The sequence below is a fragment of the Halichoerus grypus genome, chromosome 15 (genome assembly GCF_964656455.1).
Source record: "Halichoerus grypus chromosome 15, mHalGry1.hap1.1, whole genome shotgun sequence".
In the NCBI taxonomy this organism is placed as follows: Eukaryota; Metazoa; Chordata; class Mammalia; order Carnivora; family Phocidae; genus Halichoerus; species Halichoerus grypus.
In genome coordinates, this window is record NC_135726.1 from 60,743,895 (window position 1) to 60,769,470 (window position 25,576).

Here is a 25,576-nt window from a genome sequence, read left to right on the forward strand (position 1 = left end):
ACTGAGCCAGGAGCAGGGACTGAGCCTTCTGACTTCTGACCTAAGCTGTGTGTGTGGTTGTGAGGGGTGGGTGGGTGGGTCAGGGGTTCCTGCCTCTTGGCAGCTGAGGAGGCCCAGTCAAGGGGTAGCTTAATTTCTTCTCCTTTCATGTGTCTGTGACCATTGCAAGCTCACAGGTTCTCCCCTTGATGGTCCGTCAGCCAGTGCCATCGGCCCCTTCTCATCATCTCCTGCCTCTAACACTCTAGGACGTGGCCTAGAATCCCCCATACTTGCAGGCCACGTTGACCACTCCTTGGCTTATTAAACCTGTGTCCTTGGATACACTATGTATTCCTCGAAATGCCCCCACAACCACAGTGATAAGGTCTTTGGAGAGGAGAGGAAAGCAAAATACACGTCTCCTCCAGGCTTGTGATACTGGAGGCTGCAGCTCCCACCTCCCTTGCTGCCTGAGACTGGTCAGAGTTTGTGTTTCTCCCTCCTGCCTCCTACTGGGCCAGGTCCTCCATCTCACCCTCATCCACTAAGACCTCCTCTGAAGCCACCCATGTCCTCTCCTTCCTACCCTGAATCTGTCCCCTTCTGGCTTTCCCTGCTGAGGTCTGAGTGGCCTCCTATGTTTGCTGCCCCACAAGATCCACTGCCTTCCCCATGGTCCTTTAAACATGCAGATGGGACTGTGGTCCTCCTCCTCTCCCCCCGCAACTCCGCAATCCCCATAGCAGCTCAGCCCACAATTCTCTCACTTTCCTCACCTTACGGAGGGCCACCGTCCCTCCTCAGAGCCCTCATACATGCCTTTCTACCTGCCTGATGTTGTTCCAGCCATGTGTCCGGATGATTCATTCCCTTTCTCCCCCCCCCGCCCCCCCAGAGTCCCTCTGCTTGTACGATAGGGTAATGAGACCACCAACACAGCTGATAAATGCTTGTAAGGCAGAAAGAAATGAAGCATCCCGTTGGGCATCTTCCCCTCTCCTTCCCCTATTTTGAAGCTAGTACGTGGCTGAGCCTAGAACTTGAAACCAGCTCATCTTACACAATTCCATGAAAAGTTTTGGAATAGGGTGGTCTCTAGTTGAACTTTAGAGAAATTTCCCTCAACTGTAAAATGGGGATAACGATGCATGAGGATGTTGTGATGATTAAATTAAATGAGATAACACAGGGGCACTTGGGTGGCTCAGCGGTTTGAGCATCCAACTATCGATTTTCCCTCAGGTCAGGATCTCAGGCTCCTGGGACCAGCACTGTGTCTGGCTCCATACTCCGCGTGGTGTCTGCCTGGGATTCTCTCTCTGCCCCTCCACCCTATTCGCTCGCACTCTCTCTCTTTCTCAAATAATAAAACTTAAAAAAAAAAAATTAAATGAGATAAAGCATGTTAAACACCTAATCCTAATACTTGGTATGGTGTTAATGAACATGCAGTGTTTATTGTTAAATTACAACATTGTGGGGTGTTTTTTGGCTCTCTGGTGTACAGGGAAACCAAACGGATCAGGCTAGGGATGAAAATTAGCTAGCAGTATGATTTCACTCCTTCACTCATTTAAATAACCCTCGAAAAAATTAAAAGGTAAATAAATACACCCTAAGCAAATTTCAGTTACTATTTATGAGCCAACCTTTTATTGTTGATTGTAATTAAAATGATAAGGTGAGGCCTCTTTGATGGTTCTTCAGGCTCCTTCCCTTTTTTTTTTTTAAGATTTTATTTATTTATTTGTCAGAGAGAGAGACAGAACACAAGCAGGGGGAGAGGCAGGCAGAGGGAGAAGCAGGCTCCCCGCCGAGCAAGGAGCCCGACGCGGGACTCGATCCCAGGACCCCGGGATCATGACCCGAGCCGAAGGCAGCTGCTCAACCGACCGAGCCACCCAGGCGTCCCTGAAGTCTTCTCTTTTAATGCATGTTTTGTTAAGAGTTGAGAATCCTGGGTGCCTGGGATTCAGCTCAGGTCATGATCCGGGGGTCCTGGGATCGAGTCCCGCATCGGGCTCCCTGCTTGGCGGGGAATCTGCTTCCCCCTCTGACCCTCCCCCCTCTCACGCTCTCTTTCTCTCTCATTCTCTCTCTCTCAAATAAATAAATAAAATCTTAAAAAAAAAAAAAGAAAAAAGAGTTGAGAATCCTAAATTCCAGAGATGGGTTGTTGGAACTGCATTGGAAATACCTGACAAGGATGTCTGGGTGGCTCAGTTGGTTAAGCTGCTGCCTTGGGCTCAGGTCATGACACCAGGGTCCTGGGATCCAGTCCCGCATCGGGCTCCTTGCTCAGCGGGGAGCCAGTTTCTCCCTCTGCCTGCCACTCCTTCTGCTTGTGCTCTCTCTCTCTCTTTCTCTGTCTGACAAATAAATACATACATACATACATACAATCTTAAAAAATAAAAAAATAAAAGCCCCTTTCAGAGGTGCCTGGATGGCTCAGCCAGTTAAGCAGCCAAATCTTGATCTCACCTCAGATTTTGATCTCAGGGTTGTGAGTTCAAGCCCCACATTGGGCTCTGCACTGAGCATGGAGCCTACTTAACCATTAAATAAATAAATAATAAAAATAAAAGCCCTTCCAAAAAGGAAAACCCCAAAAAGCAAAAGCAAAAAAGGAAACCAAAAAAAGATATCAACCTTTGGACTATTTTTAAAAAGGCGAGGGTGCACCTGGGTGGCTCAGTCTGTTAAGCGTCTGCCTTCAGCTCAGGTCATGATCTCTGGGTCCTGGGATTGAGGCCCCACATCAAGCTTCCTGCTCAAGAGGGAGCCCGCTTCTCTCTCTCTCTCTCCCTCTGCCTTTCCCCACTACTCATTCTCTCTCTCTCTCAAATAAATAAATAAAATCTTAAAAAAGGGGGGGGCACCTGGGTGGCTCAGTGGTTAAGTGTCTGCCTTCGGCTCAGGTCATGATCCCAGGGTCCTGGGATTGAGCCCCGCATCGGGCTCCCTGCTCAGCGGGAAGCCTGCTTCTCCCTCTCCTGTTACGAGGTATCTCTTGCTGTGTGTCTCTCTGTCAAATGGATAAATAAAATCTTTAAAAAAAGAAAAAAAAAGCTCATGGTTGTTTGGAGTATCAACATTCAGCTCCTGGCCCAGGCTGCCTTGCATTAATGTTGGGCACCTCTGTGACTTGTGGAAAACCCCACACCTGTCTTGGGCCACACCCCTAACAGTGTTACAGCCCTCCATACCTGGGAGTCAGAAAGTGCCTCTAGCCACCAGCATCCTCTCACACTCCATCCTAGCTCAGAGGGTTCATTCTTGATTGCTGCGGGAACCAGAACCTCACTTGCCCTTTCAACCAAACCAGAATTTATGTTAATGAGGTGACTTGGGTCAGAAAGGGGCCTTCAAGATAGGGGATGGTTGCCAGAGGAACCAAGCCTGTGACCACAGGGTTACCCCCAAGTTTTACTTACAACCTTTGGGGAAGGGAGAGGGGGCTGGATTGGCTTTAATCACAAATGCTCAATGATTTCATCAATAATGGAAACTCCATAAAATCTCTCATAGTCCCTGGTAATGAACACATCAAGGTGCTGGGACTGTGGTGTGCGCTGAGAGGGAAGCCCTGCCCCCCCCCCTCATACCTTGCCCTCTGCATCCCTTCCCTTGGGCTGTTTCTAAGTTGCATTCTTGACAATAAACAGGGAATAGTAAATAAAACACTTTGCTGAGTTTGGTGATTTGTTCTAATGAATTACCAAGCCTAGGGCGGGACCGTGGGGATGTGAGAACCATAGGTTAGTAGTGTGCTAGGCAGATATGTGAGTAGATTGGGCACCCCACTTGTGGCTGGCATATGAAGTGGGGCTATTCTTGTGGGACTGAACCCTAAACCTGTGGGATCTGTGTTGACTCTGGGCAGTTTGTGTCACAACTGAATCGAACTGTTGTACAGCCAGTTGGTGACAGAGAATTGGGGAATCCATATTGAGACGGGGGAAAAAAACTCTCAATAGAACAAATACCTATGCACAGCCACCAGGAAACACCTAAATATACTTCATAGTAAAATATTTAATAGAGGGCTGTATACACAAGAGGAAGCAAAGACCTAGCCAACAATTAGAAGACTCTACAGAGCCAAATGTGAAGTTCCACAATTGTCAGGATCAAATCTTTAACTTAGTTTCTAACAGTTACTTTTCAAACAACTATTTTTCAAAAAAATTGATTTCTGAATTTTCAGAGTTAAGAAAATGAATACTAACAATACAATATATTATTTTTAAGAATTTCAAAGTAGATCACAAAGTATGACAAATTTCCCTTCTTTAATAACAACTCTACGGTTCTTTACAAATGTCTTATGCCCACAACAATTTAAGGCCATCCAGACCTATGAACAAAGACACCCAGTCTGTCAGGATAAGCCCTGGAACATCTAGAACATGAGGCAACCTTCTAATAGGAGCACCCACCTGGGAACACTTGGCAACTCCAAGCCCGGCCTGGGCAGGCTACACACCTGAGGTATGGCTGGCAGTACCAGCTTCCTCATCCCCGCCCACTCCACAAGCCAGCTGCCTTGGGAGATGAAAGGTAGGGCAGGAGCAAGTGAGGTTCTGCCTTCGGCTCAGGTCATGATCCCAGGGTCCTGGGATCCAGCCCCGCATTGGGCTCCCTGCTCCGCGGGAAGCCTGCTTCTCCCTCTCCCACTCCCCCTGCTTGTGTTCCCTCTTTCACTTTGTCTCTCTCTGTCAAATAAATAAATAAAATCTTAAAAAAAAAACAAACTTTTTTTTTTTAAAGCACTCATAATTGGAGTATTTTTATTTTATGTACAATGACTTGGCATTAAAGTAGGTATCTTGGATATCTGCAGTTAAGGTAGGTTATCTTAGATGACCAATTCAAGGAAGTTCACTTAATCCAACTTAAGCCTATATCCTTCGCGTACTGACGGAAGTCAAGAATGAACCCTCTGAGCTAGGATGGAGTGTGAGAGGATGCTGGTGGCTAGAGGCACTTTCTGACTCCCAGGTATGGAGGGCTGTAACACTGTTAGGGGTGTGGCCCAAGACAGGTGTGGGGTTTTCCACAAGTCACAGAGGTGCCCAACATTAATGCAAGGCAGCCTGGGCCAGGAGCTGAATGTTGATACTCCCAAAAACCCCACACTGTGCATTCTGAGTCCAGTACTGTAGATGTGAAGAAACTTAAATCACAGACAGGGGACCTCGGGGCCCAAGATCACACAGGTTAGTCAGAGGAACCCAGCTGCAAACTCAGGTCAGCCTGACCTACCTTGGGCCTAAGCTCTGACTCCTCTTCCTCCATGTTGCATTTTTTTTTTTAAAGATTTTATTTATTTATTTGAGACAGAGAGAATGAGAGAGAGAGAGCACATGAGAGGGGGGAGGGTCAGAGGGGGAAGCACCCGATGCGGGACTCGATCCAGGGACTCCAGGATCATGACCTGAGCCGAAGGCAGTCGCTTAACCAACTGAGCCACCCAGGCGCCCGTCCATGTTGCATTTTTAAAGAAGATTTTATTTATTTATTTGAGAGAGAGGAAGAGTGGGAAAGGGAGCCCAACATGGGGCTTGATCCTAGGACCCCCGAGATCATGACCTGAGCTGAAGTCAGATACTTAACTGACTGAGGCACCCAGGTGTGCGCCTCCATGTTGCATTCTGCATCCAGCTGGACATGTGCATATATTTTCTGCAAGTTTGAAGCATGTGGGTTTGGAAACACCAGATACAGAAGAATTACTAACATCTCATTTGATGCTGCCAATTTGAAACAGTGTAGACCTTTCTCTCACAGAGTTGGGAGGGAATAATTCCTGCATCTCCCTAGCTGTGGATGGTGAGGCCTGTAAGAACGTATCCCCTGATAAGAGGCTTGCCTGCATTTCACAAAGAACCCACCTGGACTCTTCAGAGGTCCAACCAGGGTGGTTAGGGTCCAGCCACCTGCCCCAGACAACAGCCCCCCTTGCCCCCACCCCCACCCCACAAGTACAAGGACAAGTACAATCTTGTTCAGGGGATATTGGAGCCAGGGATATGGAGCTATTTTGTGTACAGAGGAAGACTTGTTGCCATTTTTATCATTTCCAATTCATTACATTATGAATTTATCAACCAATTAGCATTTCCCTAAATATTAGGCAATCAAGATCCCGCTAGTCTAATTACACATTATAGAGATAATTTTATGTTTTTTAATTTTTTTATTATTTTTTAAAGATTTTATTTATTTATTTATTTGACAGAGAGAAAGCACGAGCAGGGGGAGTGGGAGAGGGAGAAGCAGGCTTCCCGCAGAGCACGGAGCCCGATGCGGGGCTCGATCCCAGGACCCTGGGATCATGACCTGAGCCGAAAGCAGACCCTTAACGACTGAGCCACCCAGGCGTCCCTATAGGGATAATTTTAAAATAAGAAGTTTTTAAGACTTTTGCCTTGTTGCATCTGAGAGAGCAAGATGGGTCACAGCAGCTGTACTGGAGCCATCCGAGGAAATTTGGCCAGGGTTCTAGTTCTTGCCTCGTCAGCTCAAACCGGGACGGTCTGATCCGGAAATACGGCCTCAATATGTGGCGTCGGTGTTTCCGTCAGCCCGCGAAGGATATAGGCTTCATTAAGTTGGATTAAGTGAACTTCCTTGAATTGGTCATCCAAGATAACCTACCTTAACTGCAGATATCCAAGATACCTACTTTAATGCCAACTCATTGTACATAAAATAAAAATACTCCAATTATGAGTGCTTTAAAAAAATTTTTTTTTAAAGATTTTATTTATTTATTTGACAGAGAGAGACACAGTGAGAGAGGGAACACAAGCAGGGGGAGTGGGAGAGGGAGAAGCAGACTTCCTGCGGAGCAGAGAGCCTGATGCGGGGCTCGATCCCAGGACCCCGGGATCATGACCTGAGCCGAAGGCAGACGCTTAACCACTGAGCCACTCAGGCGCCCCCCCAAAAGAGAAGTTTTTAAGAAATAGTGTCTCCAGGGGCGCCTGGGTGGCTCAGTTGGTTAAGCGACTGCCTTTGGCTCAGGTCATGATCCTGGAGTCCCGGGATCGAGTCCCGCATCGGGCTCCCTGCTCGGCGGGGAGTCTGCTTCTCCCTCTCCCGCTCCCCCCTCTTGCGCTCTCTCTCTCAAATAAATAAAAAAAAAAAAAAAAAAAAGAAATAGTGTCTCCAAACATTCAAACAGTGCTTGAAATATTAATGCCTAAGCTTTTTTTTTTTTTTTTTTAAAGATTTTATTTATTTTTTGACAGAGAGAGAGACAGCGAGAGAGGGAACACAAGCAGGGGTAGTGGGAGAGGGAGAAGCAGGCTTCCCGCTGAGCAAGGAGCCCGATGTGGGGCTCGATCCCAGGACCCTGGGATCATGACCTGAGCCAAAGGCAGACGCTTAACGACTGAGCCACCCAGGTGCCCCAAATCCCTAAGCTTTTGATTAAATCACAAGTTTAATGTTAGATTTTCTTAAATTCTTTCAAAGTGAGCAATATTTACACACGAATATTCCAAAATTGATGTGCTCTCGTGCATCTCGAGGATTCACATTCTAAGGACAGTTATGGCTGAGATAGGTGCATGTATAAGGAGGGAGGAAGGGAGGAAGGCAGGCAGAAAGAATGAACGAACTTGACACAATTAATTCCATATTTCCTTAAAACAGTGGGTAACATGCACTGGGTAACATTATTGTACCACCTATGTATGAAGATTAAGGACCCTGAAAAACCAGAAACCGTCACCGTGGGGCAACGGAGGGAAACTCTTATTCTCTGCCAGCGGTCGTCCGAGTGCATTGAGACTGCCTTTCCTTTGGCTTTTATGTGTGACAGACACTCAGGTTGTCCCAGGGAAAAAGGACGAAGGAGTCGATACCGTGATGGGCCAGCAACACCCAGACGACCCAAGACAAGCCAATCTGGGAAAGTACATTGTGCGCGGTCGGCTTTAGCAAGGAAAACAGGTGGTTTAGGGACGTCTCAGAGAACAATTCAGACTCAAGAGAACTTGAGGCTGGGGGCCTGCACCTCTTGGTGTAGGGGCTGCAAAACTGATGTCAGCCCTTCACAGGCCACAGAGAGGCCAAACCCGAGCACAGGCCTCCAGAGGTGGAGCTGGGGTCGGCATTCCCGGGCTCGCTCCCGAAGCGACACCCGTCTGAGCCCGCCCCTCCCACTGGGCTTTGTCCTTAAAGCCCCAGGCTGGGGTCGCCTCCAGGGACGTCAGCGGTTTCCGCTTCTGCGAGCCCAGCGTTGAGCCTCGGGGCCGCTTGGGTGCAGGCCGGGGTCCCAGGACCCCGAGCGCAGGACGCCCAGCCAGGCGACTCACCACCTCAGGCGCACAGGCCCACGAAAGCGGGGGCGCGCCCGCGGGACTCCATTTCCCAGCGCGCTGCGCGGAGCCGCCTGGCCGTTGCCACGGACGTCGGAAAGGGCTCCGCCCACCCGGCCGCAGAGCGGGCGGGAACTACGCTTCCCAGAAGGCGCCGCGCGTGCGTCCGCGGCGCGCATTGGGCCAATGAGGGCTTGCGGGGGCTGGACTTCCGGCGTCCGGGACTGTCACTTTGCTGCGGGGCGTGGGGCCGCACGGGTGTTGGGGACTGGAGCGCGGCGGGTCCGGGTCGGCCTTCCAGGAGCCTTGGAGACCCGAGGCGAGGGCCGCGACGAGGGCGCGAGCGGAGGGCCGCTAGCGTACGCCGTGGTCGCGGGCGACGGTCGCGCCCCCCGAGCCTCGGTTTCTCCGGGTGTAGCCTGGGCCGCCCTGCGGGCTGTGGGGCGGTGCCCCGCGTCACGTGCTCTCCGACCCCCGGGCGGCAGGGGAGACGGCGTCCTGGGCGTCTGTGCGCTAGTCGGACGGAGAGACTGAGGCCCGGAGCCGGGACGTCCGCGTATCCGTCGCTTTCTGCGCGTCCCCAGGTACAGGTTCTGATGGCGACCGCGGCGCTGACGGACCCGGCGCAGGTGAGAGAGGAAGCGTAAGACCCCCTCCCCCGCCAGCCACCTAGATCCCTCCGGGAGGGACCCGAGTCTCGGCTCAGGGAGGCACTTTACCCGAACGTCTTGTCTCCCCTCTCGGTTCGTTCCAGGCCCCGGTGTTCAGGCCAGTGGAGCGTGCGCGTGTGAGATCCCCGCTTCGGGCAGCCAAGGGAGTGAGGTGTAGAAGGAAGTTCCAGGCGGAGGGTCCCGCACGTGCAAAAGCTGGGAGGGGAGACGGAGCCTAGGTGCTTCGGGAACCGAGCTTCCGGACGTGAGCACGGGAGAGAAATGGCAGGCTGAGGAGTTGTGTCGGGAGCCGTGGGAGGATTCGAACAGAGACTGGACGTGCTTTAAGTTAGGGTTTTTAAAAGTATCCCACGGTTTGCTTGGCGGAGAAATGACGCAGGGCGGGGGTGGCCGTGTGCAGGGGCCGGCCCTGCCACAGCCCGGGTGGCCGAAGACGGCACCTGCGGCACACTGGGACTGGGCCAGCGGAGATGGGGAAAGTGGTTGGATTCTGGAGAGATCTGATGTCTCAGGTGCGGCGTGGGAGCGGGTGGCCCGAGTGGAGCACAGTCCCAAGTTTTTTGTCCTGAGCACCCAGAAGAACAGAACTGCGGAATTTGAAGGGAAAGCAGGCTTCAGAGTAAGATCAGGGAATCTGTGCTGTCCCGGAGTGGAGGTATCACGTGGACCTGGAATTGCAGATGTCCAAGGACACAGCCCTGATACTCTGAGCCAGCAGGGCCTGGGAATCACATTTAGGAGGAAGGAATCTTACGGACTCAGCCAGGGATGGGTAGCACTCCAGGGATGTGAAGACAGGCTGGTAGCCCCTGGGGCTCTGGGAGGAAGTCAAGTGGCCTAAGGCAAGGTTTTGGCCAGGGAAATGGGGGTGGGGTGGGGTGGGCGTGGTTATGGAGGGAGGAGGAAACTGGCTTCCTGTGTGCTCACCAGATCCTTGGGCCCCCTCCTGTAGTGACTGGAGGGGATCAGCCAGCCAGTCCTTCATGCTGGAGGAGCAGCCTTGGGATGTCAGGCAAGTTCAGCAGAAGGGGGCGTCCCTCCAGGCCTGGGCAGGTCCTGGCGGGTCCATAGCTGGGACTTGTGTACAACTGCTCGTTACAGGAACAGTTAAGGGCATGTCTGGGGAGGGTCAGTTTGTGCAAAGGCTGGAGCACGAGTGGGCACCTGGGCCTGCCCTTGGGGTGGCAGCCATCTGAAGGCCGTGAGCTTGCTCTGGCTGCCTGGTGTGAGTGGCCAGTGGGGAGGCCAAGCAGGCATCTGTGCCCTGGACAGGTAGGGTGTAGGGGAGAAGAGGGAAGTTTCGTCTGCAGAGTTGCAGAGCCTGGGGGAGGAGGGGGTGAGGGGGAGGAAGGTAAGCCTCTGAGGGACATGGAGAAGGGTAGCCTTTGGGACAGGGAGGTGGGTCCTGGGTCGTAGAGCCATAGCTTAGATCGTGTCCATCTTCCCCTGCCCGCTGTTGTAGGGCCTGATGGCCTTTGAGGATGTGGCCGTGTACTTCTCCCACGAGGAGTGGGAGCTCCTGGACACAGCCCAGAGGGCCTTGTACTGCCACGTGATGCTGGAGAACTTCGCACTTGTGGCCTCGCTGGGTAAGGCCCTGGGTTTTCCGCGGGAAGCTCAGCTGTTGCCAGCACCGAGCCCATATCTCCTGTTGGCCTATGAGCAGCCTCACACCAGCGGGCTGAGTGTCCCTGGGCCGCCGTGGCACCTCTGTGTTCAGCCTGGGCCCCTTTCATCTGCTGCTGCCAACACGGTTCTCCTCACAGGGATTCCTCACAGGGACCATTGCACTTTTCCTGTGAGTCCTGCCCTGTGGAGTGGTCTTCTTGGGTGCGCGGATGACTCCATCTACGTCCCATAAAGTCCTGACTCCTGCCCTCTGTTAGGCTGGGCCTGGCCCCTCACTTGCTTGTCTTTTCTCACAGGCCTCTCTGCCTCACGACCCCGGGTAGTCGTCCAGCTTGAGCGTGGCGAGGAGCCCTGGGTTCTCAGTGGGACAGTTGCAACACCAGCCAGGACTGCTCACAGGAAGCCCAGCCCTGGTGAGAGGGGACTCAGAGGGTGTGAGCTTGGGCCCACCAGTGGCCAGGCTTCTGTCCCCCTTTCCCTGCCTTCCCGGACACTGTCATCTCCTGCCTCCCACCTGACTCCTTCCCGTTCTCCTTCTATCATCAGCGCCTCCTGGAGGCTCTGGCCTTGGCTTGCCCACCAAGGGGGAGCTCCCGTGGGACCCCATTCCAGGCACCGGGGCACAGCCTTTACCAGGACGCTCCTGGTCCTGCTTTCATGGAGGTGACCATGCTAGGGGAGAGGCAGCGGGGAAACAGAGTTCGTGAGTAAAGCCTATAGCGGCAGGTAGCCATCCGTGTGAGGAGCAAAAGCAGGCTGGAGGAGTCCCCCGAGACAGAAGTGAATGACATACACCGGTCTGGCTGCTGCTTTTCTCCCCAGCTCGCACACCCAGTCCTTGGCATCCCCTTTGTCTGACCACTAGGCCTGCCCCGGCCATCCCCTCTCGGCCAGCATGACCCAGGGTCTACCATTTCTGTGCCTTCAGGTTCCCGTCATCTGGCATACGACAGGGTTGTTCCAGGAGAAGCAGAACCGCCAGGGGCCTTCCATGATGGCTCCCCTCCAGCACCTCCGAGGGTCCCCTTCGCTGGCATCTGTGAGCGAGGGAGAAGCCTGGACGGTTGGCGGGGCACCTCCCCTTCTCAGGAGAAAAAACCCACAGGGGTGTCTGTAATCTACTGGGAACGGCTCCTGCTAGGTCCTGGCAGTGGGGAGGCCAGTGTCAGTCTGCGGCTGACCTCCCCACTGAGGACTCACCAGGATGGCCAAGCCCGGGAGTTGGCCATAATAGAAGGTCGCAAGCCAGCTAAACACCGGAGGGCTTCCCAGAGGCAGAAGCCATACTCGTGGGCAGCCCCCCACAGAGTCTTCCCAAGCATCTCAGTACTTGAGGTTAGTCACGTTAGTGGGGAAGGAAGAAAGGGTTTGGCTCCCGAGGTGCCTCAGAGACTCCCTGATCCCCACAAGCCCCCAACCTGGGATCAGCTGGGCAAGGCCCTCCACACAGGCCCTGGCCTCCTTCCCGGGGAGAAGCCCTTCGAATGCAGGGCGTGCAACAAAGTGTTCGTGAAGAGCTCGGACCTGCTCAAGCACCTGCGCACGCACACCGGAGAGCGGCCGTACGAGTGCGCGCAGTGCGGCAAGGCCTTCAGCCAGACGTCGCACCTGACGCAGCACCAGCGCATCCACAGCGGGGAGACGCCCTACGCGTGCCCGGCCTGTGGCAAGGCCTTCCGGCACAGCTCCTCGCTGGTGAGGCACCAGCGCATCCACACAGCCGAGAAGTCCTTCCGCTGCAGTGAGTGTGGCAAGGCCTTCAGCCACGGCTCCAACCTCAGCCAGCACCGCAAGATCCATGCAGGCGGGCGGCCCTACGCGTGTGCCCAGTGTGGCCGCCGTTTCTGCCGCCACTCACACCTCATTCAGCATGAGCGCATGCACACGGGTGAGAAGCCTTATACTTGTGCCCTTTGTGGTGCCGCCTTCAGCCAGGGTTCCTCACTCTCCAATCACCAGCGTGTGCACACAGGCGAGAAGCCCTTCGCCTGCGCACAGTGTGGCCGCGCCTTCAGCCACAGCTCTAACCTCACGCAGCATCAGCTGCTGCACACGGGCGAGCGGCCCTTCCGCTGCGGGGACTGCGGGAAGGCTTTTGCCAAGGGCGCGGTGTTGCTCAGCCACCGACGCATCCACACGGGTGAGAAGCCCTTCGTGTGCGCACATTGTGGCCGCGCCTTCCGCGAGCGCCCGGCCCTCTTCCACCACCAGAGGATCCACACGGGAGAGAAACCTGTGCGCAGACCCCGGCGTGGGGCAGGCCTGACCCCCCAGGCCAGGCCTTCTTCGGTGGTGTCATCAGAGGGCTCACTGGGGAGGGAAGCGGGGTCCACTCCTGCCTCAGGTCCAGCCGCAGTTTCGAAGCCTGCTGAAGCCTGAGGTCACAGCTCCAACCTTCCCTGGCTTGTCGTAAAACACCCGCGTTCCCTGCATATCCACGCTTTGGAGAAGGACCCGTGTGTGCACTGTCGTTCCATCTGCACACGGTGACGATGTTTGCCATTTCAGCCACGGCTCACTCCAACCCTAAGTGGTCAGGCTGCAGAAATAGCAGGGGGATGTTTCCCCCATTTGGATGTTGGGACTTTGGCAGGGCAGAGACTTGGCAATAGAGTGCCGTTTCGTGCCTGTGATGACTGTGGGTGCTCAGGTGAGGAGGGGGACTGCTGGAATGCTGGGGAGGCAGTCCTAGGAGTTTCCCCTGTCCATGCACAAACTGGCCGCCAGGCCGACCCTCAGGATATTCTTCCAAGACCTCACTTCCTCCGAGGCCTCCTGGGAGCGGACCTAGTGGGTAGGAGGTCATGTGGGGGTCTGGTGTTGACCTTGGGCTCTGTCTTAGCTTCCACCTCTGGGGAAAAGAACAGACGAGAGAGGGAGAGAGATTCAGGCCTACAGAGGGATTCTGACAGGCAGGATCTTGCTAAGGGCCAACATGTGCCAGTTGCCAGCCCTGTGAGGCGGCTGCTGTGACTGCTATCCCCACTTCTCAGATGAGGAAACGGAGGCAGAGAGAGGGGATGTGAGTTGTACACAGCAGAGCCAGGACTCGAATCCAGGCCACAGGCCCAGCATCCAGACAGCTCACCAGTCTGCCCCCAGGCTCTGGCAGCTGTGCTCGGGTCTGCCAGTGTGAGAGCTGGGTGATGCCAGGCCTGGCCGCCCGCACATGGCGGTCCCACAGTGGGTGGGCCAAGTAGAGGTGGAGGTCCCTGGGGTGGGGAGAGGGAGACAGACATCAAGAATGATGGCTCTTGAGCCGTGCTCTTTCATTCGGTTTCTCATCCAAGCCTCAGCATTGGCCACGTCCCGTTGTTACCAAAGGTACCGCTGCAGGAGCCTTTATATCCCCCCTGCCCTGACGAGAGGTGATCGTAACAACAGGTTTGGAGGAGACCACGGGGCTCCTTGGTTCTCCCTGTGGCCCTCAGCAGACCAGGGCCCACCCTGACCTCAGTCCCCACACCCAGGGATGTTAGTGGTCTCTTTACTTGGGAGCAAAAAGAAGAGCAAAAATTAGAAGTTGGAATGGATGCACATTGTGTAAATCCTTGCACAGCACTGTGGAAGTCCACAGCCTCAGCCTCCCCTTCCAGCCTCCAGGTCATGGTTCAGAAGGGTTTAACGGCACAGTTCTAAGTGTCATCATCACAGAGCTTTGAAGCCTTGGCTTCAATGCAGGTCCTTCAAAGTAGGGTAGAGTTGCTGCTTGCCTGTTCCCCAATGAGGGGCCGGGACACCTATGTCTTCATGGCAGCCAGAGGTTTGTGGGAGTCTGCCAGGAGACTTCAGCACTGTAGATATCATGAGGCCACCCCAAGTCTCAGCTCTACCGTGAGATGAATCTTGGTAGATCCAGGCTGGGGAGCCTGAGACAAGGGGGTGCTCTCGTCCCATCACCTCCAAGGTCTGGTATCCATCTGTCATACAGAATGAGCAAGGACATGTCTCCCCCACTCTCTACCTGGTAGCAGGTTCAGACCTACCTTCTACGTCTGGAATCTCACAAGTCCTACAAAGAGGGGAGATGGGGCAGTGAGAGGTGTCTTGCTGGAGCTGGCTCCCCATGATCCTTGGAGTATATGTCCACTGAACCAGAATTCCTGGTACCCTGCAGGCCCCTGAGCCACTGTCCACCCCTCCTGGACTCCCCTCTCTCTGCTCTGGTCCACACTCTGGCCTTATCCCTATCCCACCTTCCCCCAGATTCCCCTCCATGAGGGTGCCTTGAGTAGGTCACAGCCTTAATCCCCACAGCTGTGAAATGCAGACAAACCCCCACTCTAAGTGGTAGAGACCTGTTCTGGGAAATTCAGGGATTCAGGATCAAGGGCATCTGTCAAACACCAAGTGGGTACTCAAGTCATATTCAACCTTTTCTGCATCTTGTACTGAAGCTCCTGGAGTCCAGTTTCCAACCTGAGTCCTCCTGACCCCTTGAGCTGAGACTGATGCCCTCTCCCATCTCCCCACCAGTCTCCTTCCCACCTGTGTGGTTGGCTCCTGCTATCCTTCACTTCCTCCACCCTCCTTAAGTCCACCTCTCCCAGGACTGGTCAGTGGCTCCCACCTTGATTCCATGGAAACAGCAACTATGATCACCTGCCTTTCCCCATGTCTTGGCCTTGCACTGCCCTCCTCCAAACTTAATGTGGTCATGTTGGGCTCTTTCCTGCTAGGCTGACCGCTCTGCTCTTAACCCTGAGCAGGCTGTGAGTGTAAAAGTTTCCCTGGCTTTCTAGGTCAAGATGGACTAAACACACATCTCACTTAGTTCAGAAATCCACTGAAACAACAGGGAAGAGTATGTTTAGAACGTGAACCCACAAGTACGAGGATGGAGTAGGAGGTGTCAGGCAATGGCATTCTGAAGCTAGGATTGGATGGGATGGGTGGACTTCAACTGGTCTGGTGAGAGCCACATACAGAGTCGGCACTGGGGCAAGTGCAGGGTGGCCCCTGCAGGCTTATGCTGCAGAACTCCAGACGGCTTGAAAACTAGCAGCGTTTCCCCTGAGCCGGCTTGGGCTACACACCAGAGAGTTTTCGTGATCACTGGCCTCTACCTAACAGCTCCCACAATTACCCAGGTGTCACTTTTGGTATCTGAGCTCTTAAGGCCTACATCTCAATCTTCACACCCACGTGTGCCCCAGCCTACAACATTTACAACACGCAGGCAGCGATTCCTGCCATGGAGAGAGCACAGACCACTTCACTGAGGATTAACATGTGCTATTCCCCTTTTCCAGGTTTCCAGCTCTTAAGATGCCTGGGCAGCACCTATAGCCCCTGACATGGGGTGGATTGCACTTCCCAGAGGTTCAGTGCCATCTGCGTTTATCCTAATTCCCATGGAAGCACTTTTGATTCTTTTTTTTTTTTTTTAAGATTTTATTTATTTATTTGAGAGAGAGAGAATGAGAGAGAGCACGAGCAGGAAGAGGGTCAGAGGGAGAAGCAGACCCCCCGCTGAGCAGGGAGACCGATGCGGGACTCGATCCCGGGACTCCAGGATCATGACCTGAGCTGAAGGCAGTCACTTAACCAACTGAGTCACCCAGGCGCCCGCACTTTTGATTCTTGAAACATTGAGGACTATACTTCCAAAGCCTTTGCCACTCACTTTCCCTTGGCCCACAGACTATAGTTCCATAACGATCAAGTAACATTGAAAGCCCCTGACACAGTACACAACACTTTCCTGAAACCAGCAAAAGCATCCTCCTGCCTACAGCTCTTTTGGCCCCTAGGACACTGGACTTTATCTTCCAGAGGGCTCTGATCTGCTCCCCACCCCTCCCCACAGGACTTGCATCAGGGCTTTTGCAGGTGCACTCTGCCAAGGACACTCTTTTCCCAGTTACTTGCTGCTCCTCCTTCTCGGCTTAGCCCAATGTCCTTGTCATATCACCACGATAGCACTTCTCCTTACACCTTCCCGACCGTATCCACATCTGCTGACCTGGGGTCAGCCCATCAGGGGCCACAAAAAGACCTATAGATAGAGTGAACCTCATCTCTCAATCCTGGAATGACTTTGAGGCTCCTGGCTCCTCCTGCACTGGTGGCCTTGCCTAGACAGAGCCATTCCCTGAGGCTGGTAGGGAGACGGGGGACCCTGAAGTAAGGTCTCTGGAGGCACTAGGCCCTGAGTTCCTTGCTTGTATCTCCATCCACTGTTGGGGAGGAAGAATTTCTTCTGCCCTTCAAGGTCTTTCTGGCTTGACTAAGAATCAGATTGACACGAGACATGTTAACAGGAGAAAATAAAATTTAATTTGGTACATATGGGGAATATATACAGCCATAAAATTCCAAAGACAGGCAAAATGAGGTGTACATGTCATACTGAACTGAGAAAAGTATAGATGTCCGGGAATTCAATAGGAAATAATGTAATTTAAAGGAAAATGAAAGAGTAAATATTTGGTAAACGGTCTTTGGGCCATTAAGAAACAAGAGGACACAGGAATTTGATAAAAGAGGTCTTGCTAAATTCCTCCCTGTCATTATATAGTTATCTGTGGGGTAGATAAAGAGCTTCTGAATCTGCTGGGGTTTTATTGCTTTTAACACAAAATAATCTTTATGCCAAAGGGGCCCATCTTGGGGCTACCTACCCTTGGCCCCTACACACATAGACATCTGTGTATACATCCAAGTTTATTCTCACTCCGTTACTGGGCCTAGCATCATCTCACTCTCTGCAATGGGGCTTATAGCCAGGCTAGGATTCATGATGATCGTCAGCAGGTTTGGGGTGGGGGGAGGTGACCTGCAAATGGTAGTGGTAGTCAGCATTGGGCACTACCACTTCAGATGTCCTGTGGACTGGCCAAATAGTCAGAGTCTCCAGGTTCCATTGCACACAGCCTGGTACACGTCCACCGTGAGGGGCCGGAAGGCCTTGGCCTGATTGTCCAACACGAACAAGGGGTCAGCAATGATGCCTACATTGAAGCCCTCACGTGCCAAACGTGACTTCACCAGTTTGAATGTGCTTGTGATTGCCAGGGTGTCCTGCAGGGGCAGTAAGCATAACCCGACTGTGAGGCCCTGGCCAAGACCTCCCATCCACCTACTTCTGCCACCCTGAGCTCACCTGGATACGGATGAAATGGGGTGCAGCATAGGCAGGGAGCCAAGTGCGGACATGCTGGTACATCCTCTGACCATCGAAGGTCTGGCCGGGGACCAGCTGCACGGCAGCCATGCCCACCTTGCCCTCACAACCTGGGGAACACGCCAGTCATTCTCAGATCACCCAACTCACAGTGCCCATGGCTGACCCTCTCACTTTGCCCATCTTTGTTCACTGGCTGTACCCCAACAGCTCTCCCACCTGTAAAATCTGGAAAACACCCCTCTGCCCACAAAGCTGTTGGAGGTTTAAAATGAGGCAGATCCTCCACACCTGGTACAGACACACCGTAGACGTTCACCTCCTGCAGGAAGTCCACGAGTGACAAAACGCTCTCCACCTCCCGCGTGGACACGTTCTCACCTTTCCATCTGTGGGGTTGAATCCAATGCCAGTGAACGCAACCGTGGCAAAGCGGAGGCCCCGCCTCTTGCCCACCAAGCCCCTCCTCCTACAAGATCTGATAGGTGGTTCTGCCCAACTCCGGCCCCTTCAGGATCGAGAAGCCACGCCCCTCTGGGTCCGGAAGTCCCGCCTCTTCAGCCTGGCTCCCTCAAAGGACCAGGAAGCCCCTGCCACCCGTTCCCCCAGTCCCGTCCGGGACCCGACCGGAAGGTGTCCCCGAGGCGGTCGCGAAAGTAAAGGAAGCCTTCTTCGTCCATGGTCAGCACGTCGCCGGTGTTGAAGTAAACGTCACCCCTGCGCCGCACATTCCGCACCAACTTTCGTTCCGACAGCTCTCGCGCCCCGCGGTAGCCCACGAAAGGTTGGTGGCTCAAGACCTGGGTCAGCAGAAGCCCCGCTTCCCCTGGGGGTAGGAGTTGGAATTAGGGCATTAACCATGGCCAAGAACGGCACAACCCACCAGCCCCCGGCCGGAGGTTACCAACCATGGTGAACTCTTCATCACCGAGACCCTGCCAAAGAAGAGACAGAGAGAGACCTAGAGATAAAGATGGGGGAGGGGAGACAGAGACTGGGAGACAGGAGACATTGGGGGGCCCACTAGAAATAGAAAGAGGATAACAAGGGAAGGACACGGGACAGAGACAAATGGTGGTGGGAAGAAAGAGATATGGCCAAGACCGTGCATGGCCCCAGGAGAGAAGACCCTAGGAGAAGGTACTGGACAAGAGATTGATGCCTGGGAGGACATGACTTCCACAAATGGACACCCAGAGACCCAGTAAAGCAAGAGATTGAGGCAGAGGAGCCAGGCAGAGCTGAGAAGCTGAGAGGCAGAGGGTCCCAGGCAGTGGTCAGACGAGGTGAGGGCAGCAGACACCACCACTGGGCACTGACCTCAAGGCTTTGGGCAGCTGTTCCAGCCAAGGACCAGATGGCCCCCGCCCTTCCCACACCCAGAGAAGGTTTCCCAATCCTTGTACCTGGCCCCACAGGGACACAGAAGCCCTGATTGTCCCTGACAGGCTCTTCGGCCTCCGTGTCGAACTGTACAAGCTCAAAGGGGGACAGCATCTGAGTGGAGGGTGGGGAAGTGTCAGTAGAGGTCCTGTGGGCTCAGCCTCAATCAGGGCCACTGTCCCACCCAACCCACTCACTCGAAGCAAGCAGCTTATCTTGCCCAGGGCCCCACAGCGCCCTGGGTAGTTGACGAAGCCAATGTTGCCTTCTGTAGAGCCATAGCTTTCCAAGATCCGGATGGGGCCAAAGCGCTGCTGGAAGGACTTCCACACATCTGCCCGGAGTCCATTGCCCATTGCTAAGCGGACTGTATGTGTCCGGTCCTCTGGTCGCTGCAGGGACATCCCAAGAAGAGTGAAGAGGAGTGTGCCCTAGAACCCTTACCTAGGAAGGCTATGTCTTGGTCTTTACCTGAGGAATTACCTGGGAGGTGATGGGGGGGGGCATCTATACCTAGGTAGTCTACCAAGGGTTCTTACTTGAGAGTAGTTACCTGGAGTCTGTACTTGGAGGGTTACCTGCAGAGGTTACCTGGGGGTAAGTTACCTAAAAGCCTTACCTGAAGGGATACCTAGGGGTGACTGGAGGCCTTATCCAGGGCTTACCTAGAGAAAATATCTAGGATCTTATGTAGGGGTAGTACCTGGAACTTTTACCTGGGGGGAGGTTACCTGGAGGGGTTACTTAGGGGCCTTTACCTGGAGGTAAACTGGGGAGTGACTTGAAGTTTCACCTTGGGGAGACACCTGGGGGCCTTACCTGGAGGTAGTTACCTGAAGCATTTTATCTGGGATCCATACCTCATTGCTGATAAGTTCACATCTAGTGAGTTTACCCCGAATCATCCTTTGTTCTAGGCACTTTATATATGTTTTATTCTCACAGATACCACCTTTGAGTTATTATCCTCATTTTCCAAATGAGGACATTGAGGCTGAGAGAGGTGAAGTCGCCTGCCCAAGGTAGCACTGCTGATCATCATAGAAGCCATGATTGGAAACCTTGTGTGGGATGCGTTAACTGTGGCTGTTGCCTGGGGTGTTTTACCTAAGGGACCTTGCTTGAGTCCTGTACCTGAATCTCTCTGAAACCTTTACCTGAGATGACATCTAGGATCATACCTGAGGTATTCACCATGGAGCCCTAATCTTAGCCCCTCACCTGTGGAGTGTTACACAGGTACCGCAGGACCTCACCCACATACAGGATCACAGTCACACCATGCTGCCGACAGTCATCCCAGAAGCGGGAAGCAGAGAACTTGGGGGCCAGGACACAGGTTGCTCCTGAGTGGGGAGAGGAAAGGGTTTCAGGTCATGCTTCCATGCCACTGTGATAAGCTGCTTTGATCACCTAACTGTGGCCCTTTGAAGCACAGGATTTGGAGCTCATCTGTGTGTCCCTGACCCAGCTAGGACCACCCACATGAGAAGAGCATAGGTGGGCATGGGTTTGCATTCTATCTTCAGAATGTGTACCAAGCTCAATGCTTGGTACAAAGTGAGCACTGCTAAATAAGGGCTATGAATATTAATCACTCTTGATTATGATAAATGTTTTATGAATGTCTAGCTGGGCAGATAGATAGGTGGGTGGATGAGTGGGCAGATGGATTGGTGGTGGCATGGATGCGTGGGTGGGTGAGGAGGTAGGTTAGTAGATGGATGCATGAGTTGGTGGGAGGATGTCTTGAAGGATGGACACATGGATTAATAAATTTTACAGGCCACTACTTATCACTCCAGGAAAGTGACCCTTTTTTAGCTGATCACCTCCTCTGCAGCTGGCTTTGTGGAAAGCACTCTCCCTACCTCAACCCTAATCCTCAAAAAACCCTGCAAGCTAAATATTATCATCCCTGCACCCAAAGGGACAATTGCTCGTGTGCCTGGTGAGGTAGCAAGTGTATGTCTTCTTTGAGGCTGTATTTTTGGCAGGGAGGTAAAAAACAATGCCTTCTGTGTGAAAATGGATGCTGGTCTTGAAAGTGACAACTTTGTTTGCAACCCCTGATGAAATGCCTGATTCAGGAAAGGTCTTCAAGAGCTGGTAAAACCAGGGGGAAGGTTGACAGGGAGTTTTCCAATTAAAGCCCCCCAATGTGTAGATTTGTCTAATTGCTACATTGTACACCTGAAACTAATGTAACGTGTCAACTATACATACATACACACATACATACAGCTCCCCAATTCATCTTAGCCTCTCTAAGGTAGGGTAACAGTTATGAGCTGCCTTCCATGTGATGTATTAGGAAGTATAATGCATCCCACCAAGGTTCTTGCCACCAATAATTGAACTGAATCTAACGTCTCTAGAGGAAATTTCCAGTCTAACAAGAAATGCAGGGGAAAGAGGAGCAGAGAACAAACAAGCAAGTACAGTGAGGGGACTTTAACTGTAAAAAGCAAAACAAAACAAAACAAAACAATTAGACATGTCATTGGGGGAATTCAAACATGACCTGTGCATCAGATGATATTAGAGTTACTGTTAATTTTGTCAGATGTGATTATCACTATGGTGACAGTTCTTAAGTCCTTGTATGTTAGAGATACATACTGAATACTTACAAGCAAAAAGATACAGTGTCTAGGATTTGTTCTAAAATAATTGAGAAATAAAGAGGGGAATACATATGAAGAAAGATTGGCAACATGTTAACAATTGTCCAGGGTGGGTGAGGATATGTGAGACATCATCAAACTATTTTCTCTACTTTTGCTTTACTGTGTATGTTTGAAAGCAAAATGCTGATGGTGGCTGAAGCTGGATGGTGGGTACATGAGAATTCATGTAGAAATATTTAGAAATTTGTATGTGTTTCAAAGTTTTTTATAAAAACTCAAAAAGAGTTTTATAGGGAGAGTTCCCAGTCTGAATTGCTAGTCAGGTGTCCAGGAAGATAGCCCAATGGAATGCTTGGTGAACACCTAACCCTCACTGACTATCCCAGCACTCATATCAGCTTGTCACTTTCTGACAACAGCAAAGCCACTAGGGACTAAGTGACCAAGTCTCTGCTCAAGTAGCCTTGGGGCGTGCTGCTGTGTGTCCTTTGTCAAAGGTAAGAACTTCGGTGCTGGGTAACCTGTGGGGCCTTGTTAGCCTGAAAGCTCCACCCTGACTTTGAGTCTGGAGGTCCCGTAGATTGGAGGGGTCTTCAGAAAAGGGCTTACCGAGCTCCAGGCAGCTGAGGACCCCAAGGATAAACCCCATCACATGGTACAGAGGCAAGACTGTGTAGACCACGTCATCAGCTGTGACCCCACCCAGGGACAGCATCTTGCACATCTGCAGCAGTCGCTCATGCGTGACAATGGCCGGCTTTGGGAGCCCTGGGGAATGGAGTGGGAAGGGTGGGTGGTGAAAGGACAGCACATAGGAGTGGGTCTCCGTGGTCAGGGGCTTGAGGCTCTTAGGAGGTGTTCAAGTATGGGGATTAGTGGGTGGGCTCAGGGAAGAAAAATTGGATTTGGGGTTCAGAGGGTAAATTCCAAAGCTCAGGTAGGGTTTCAGTGGCTGTTTACTGGGCAGAGGCAAGATTCTGGCACTGACCAGTCAAAACACATTGGGGGTCAGAGTTCAGGCCAGGTGTCACAATCAAAGGGTAGGATGGGTTTCAGAGGTCAAGTTTGAGGCACATGTCAAGCTTGGGGTTAGGGCAGCATTAGGGTTCAGAGGTCAGGGCTAGGGTTGCTGGGCACCCTCACCAGTGGTCCCTGAGGTGTAGATAAACAGGGCAGGACTCTGTGGTGTGATCCCAGCACGTAGGTCAGTGGGCACGGGGTCGGTGGGTGCAACATCAAGAGCAGGCCCCAGAGCCCCCACTCCTGGTGTTGGGGAAGAATGGCTGAGGTAGAAGCATCGGATGTTCTCTGCCTGTAGCTTGGGAAGTACCTCTTCCAGGTTCTCCCGGAGGTCTGCAGGGACAGGTCAGAAGAGAAATTGGGGAAAGGCCCACATTTGAGGTCAGGAGGGGAGACCCGAGACCCAAAGATAGAGCCCCATAATTAGTATTTGTTGGCAAAAAGGATTAAAACAGGGGCGCCTGGGTGGCTCAGTCAGGCTGAGCCAACTCTTGGTTTCAGCTCAGGTCATGGTCTCGGGGTCCTGGGATCGAACCCTGAGAGCACTGCATGGGGCTCTGCGCTCAGCGGGGAGTCTGCTCAAGGGTTCTCTCTCCCTCTTCCTTGGCCCCTACCCCTGCTCACTCTCTAACATAAATAAATAAATAAATCTTTTTTTTTTAAGATTTTATTTATTTGACAGAGAGAGAGCACAAGCAGCGAGAGAAGCAGGTTCCCCACTGAGCAGAGAGCCTGACGCGGGACTCAGTCCCAGGACCCTGGGATCATGACCTGAGCTGAAGGCAGAGGCTTAACCCACTGAGCCACCCAGGTGTCCCTAAAGTAAATAAATCTTAAAAAAAAAAAAAAAAAAAGGATTGAAACAAACATGAAAAAAAACCCTCTGGTGCCCTCAAAATTACTTTCCAGCAATTAAGCTTTGACTGTAATTGCCTGTGAGGGTAGGTAGGAAGCAAGGATCTCCTTGCCTAGCCCCCCACCAGGACCCTCTGTCCTCTTCTAGCCTCTGGGTTCCTCACCTGGGTCCACCACCAGCAGCCGAGCCCCAGAGCTCAGCACTGAGTGCACCAGGGGCGCTCCCCGGCCATGCGGATTGATCCAGGCCACGGGGCAGCCCAGCTTGGCCAACCCCAGCCACAAACCCAAGGCCGGAATGGTCTGGGCGTCCAGCACCAGGAGGGCAGCCGACTCCCCACCAAGCAAGCCTGTGAGGCCGCCCAGCTCAGCCTTCAGGGCCCACACTGCCTGGCATGCCCTGTCGTCCAGCTCCCTGAAGGTGACCGAGCGGCTCCCTGGCCCCTTCCACACCAAGGGCGTGCGACCCGGCTGTGCTCGTGCTCGTCGCTCGAAGGTATCCACAAAGGTGTCGGGCGGGTGGCGTCTCATGCGCGCTCTGACAACCAGGCCCAGGCGGAGGATCCCGGCGATATAGGCCATATCTGCAGGCAGCCAGCGCAGCCCTGGGGGCGACTGTGCGGGCAGCAGAGCCAGCGTGAGCGCCGCGGCTGCCAGACTCAGCCAGTGGGGCATCCAGGGCCAGAGCCAGGGCCGCGCCAGCAGGGCCAGGCCGAGCAGCACGCAGAAGATGGAGTCTCCCAGGAGCCAGCGCAGTGCCAGGGCCACAGCCGCAGGCCACGCGGGCTGCCCCAGAGCCCGCAGCACCAACAGTAACAAGGCTAGTCGCAGCCAGATGCCCATGGCGCCCGCTCCCTCCTCAGAGAAGTGTCCACAGACTGCTAGTAACTTCTGCCAGGGGCTGCCTGGCCCAGATCTCTGACCCCTTAGTCCCGCCCCCACCCCCACCCCCTGACAGTGGCCCTGGAGGTGTTGACAGCCAGGCTTCTGGCCTCAGGACTCCACCCCCCAGCCCTTTTTAACCCGACTTGTTTCACTGTGCCTACCTCTAGCCAGGTACGTGCCTGGCACTCCGCAAATAGTTGAAGGAACAAATTCAGTGCCTAAATTCAAACCCAGTTCTGATATCCCCACCCCCTCCCATATGCTGGGCTGAGTCTGCCCCACCCCCTGGCATCCATGGGGTTCAGGAGGCTAAACTCCCCCCGCCCGGAACGTGGGCAATGGTTGGACCGGAAAGCCTTAGCCCTTCACCTCTGGGAGGCAGTCACAGAGGGGGAGCTCAGAGAGGCGGTGCCATTGACCTGGGAGCCCGCAGGTCTTCAGTTCAAACCCCTCTCCACCTGCTCCAAATCCTTAAGACAGGGTGCCCATGGTCAGGTGCCGCCAATGCTCTGGAAGCAGAAGAGTGGCTGCTTTCTGGGCTGGCAGCCGAATTGATGCGGGGTCTTGTGACACTGGTTTGCTACCAGGGATCAGTACCTTCAGCCCCCTGGTTAGCAGCCCAGGGGTCCTGGCTGCTTCTCCCCTTTTGCCCCACCCCCCGCCTTGCACTTCAGAACTTACCAGCCAGGGTAGGCATCCTGGAGCTCAGATCCCCACATGGCAGCCTGGCCTCAAAGACTCCCTGGACACCTTCCCCCCCACCCCAAAGTAAGGTGCTCAACCATCATGCCCATCAGGATGGGGGAGGGGAAGCCTAGAGTCCAAAGGGCCTTGAGATTCCGGCGGGAAGGGCCTCGAAGTCTGCATCTTTCCCACATATGGCTTCCTTCTTCCAGATGCACCTCAGGGCTGGCCTGTACCTCTCCCCATAGGACCAAGGGCTCTAGAAGAGCCAAGTGCCAGTCATATGTGCATCCCACTTCCTCCTGGAGAACAGAGGCATGAGCGGCCAAGTGGATCATCCTGTCTCTGCCCAGGGAGCCTGGGAGGTTAGGGTTAGCT

The 25,576-nt window shown here is 53.4% G+C and overlaps 2 protein-coding genes and 1 pseudogene across 9 annotated transcripts; 2 read left to right on the forward strand and 1 right to left on the reverse strand.

Moving 5' to 3' along the window:
* The first annotated feature begins 4,478 nt into the window (after positions 1-4,478).
* LOC118548249 (small ribosomal subunit protein uS14 pseudogene) lies at positions 4,479-6,734 on the forward strand (annotated as a pseudogene).
* Positions 6,735-8,493: 1,759 nt separating this feature from the next.
* On the forward strand, positions 8,494-21,290 carry LOC118548248 (uncharacterized). Of its 8 annotated transcripts, none has more exons than XM_078062908.1 (8): positions 8,494-8,944; positions 9,070-9,313; positions 9,939-9,998; positions 10,449-10,575; positions 10,912-11,028; positions 11,162-11,278; positions 11,544-18,525; positions 20,070-21,290. In XM_078062908.1, exons 4-7 carry the CDS (start codon positions 10,455-10,457, stop codon positions 12,992-12,994), a joined length of 1,806 nt encoding a protein of 601 aa, XP_077919034.1. In that variant the 5' UTR covers positions 8,494-8,944; positions 9,070-9,313; positions 9,939-9,998; positions 10,449-10,454; the 3' UTR covers positions 12,995-18,525; positions 20,070-21,290. The 8 variants fall into 8 exon arrangements, with proteins under 8 accessions (XP_077919034.1, XP_077919035.1, XP_077919036.1 ...); XM_078062909.1 differs by having other exon boundaries at positions 9,070-9,230; positions 9,917-9,998; XM_078062910.1 differs by having other exon boundaries at positions 9,070-9,230.
* On the reverse strand, positions 16,872-25,483 carry SLC27A5 (solute carrier family 27 member 5). The gene is made up of 10 exons (XM_036074449.2): positions 23,794-25,483; positions 22,898-23,107; positions 22,364-22,522; positions 20,346-20,470; positions 19,322-19,516; positions 19,148-19,238; positions 18,369-18,567; positions 18,033-18,130; positions 17,721-17,851; positions 16,872-17,638 (listed from the first exon to the last, which is right to left on the reverse strand). The coding sequence occupies exons 1-10, from the start codon at positions 24,470-24,472 to the stop codon at positions 17,462-17,464; spliced, it is 2,064 nt and encodes a 687-aa protein (XP_035930342.1). The 5' UTR covers positions 24,473-25,483; the 3' UTR covers positions 16,872-17,461.
* Positions 25,484-25,576: the final 93 nt, after the last annotated feature.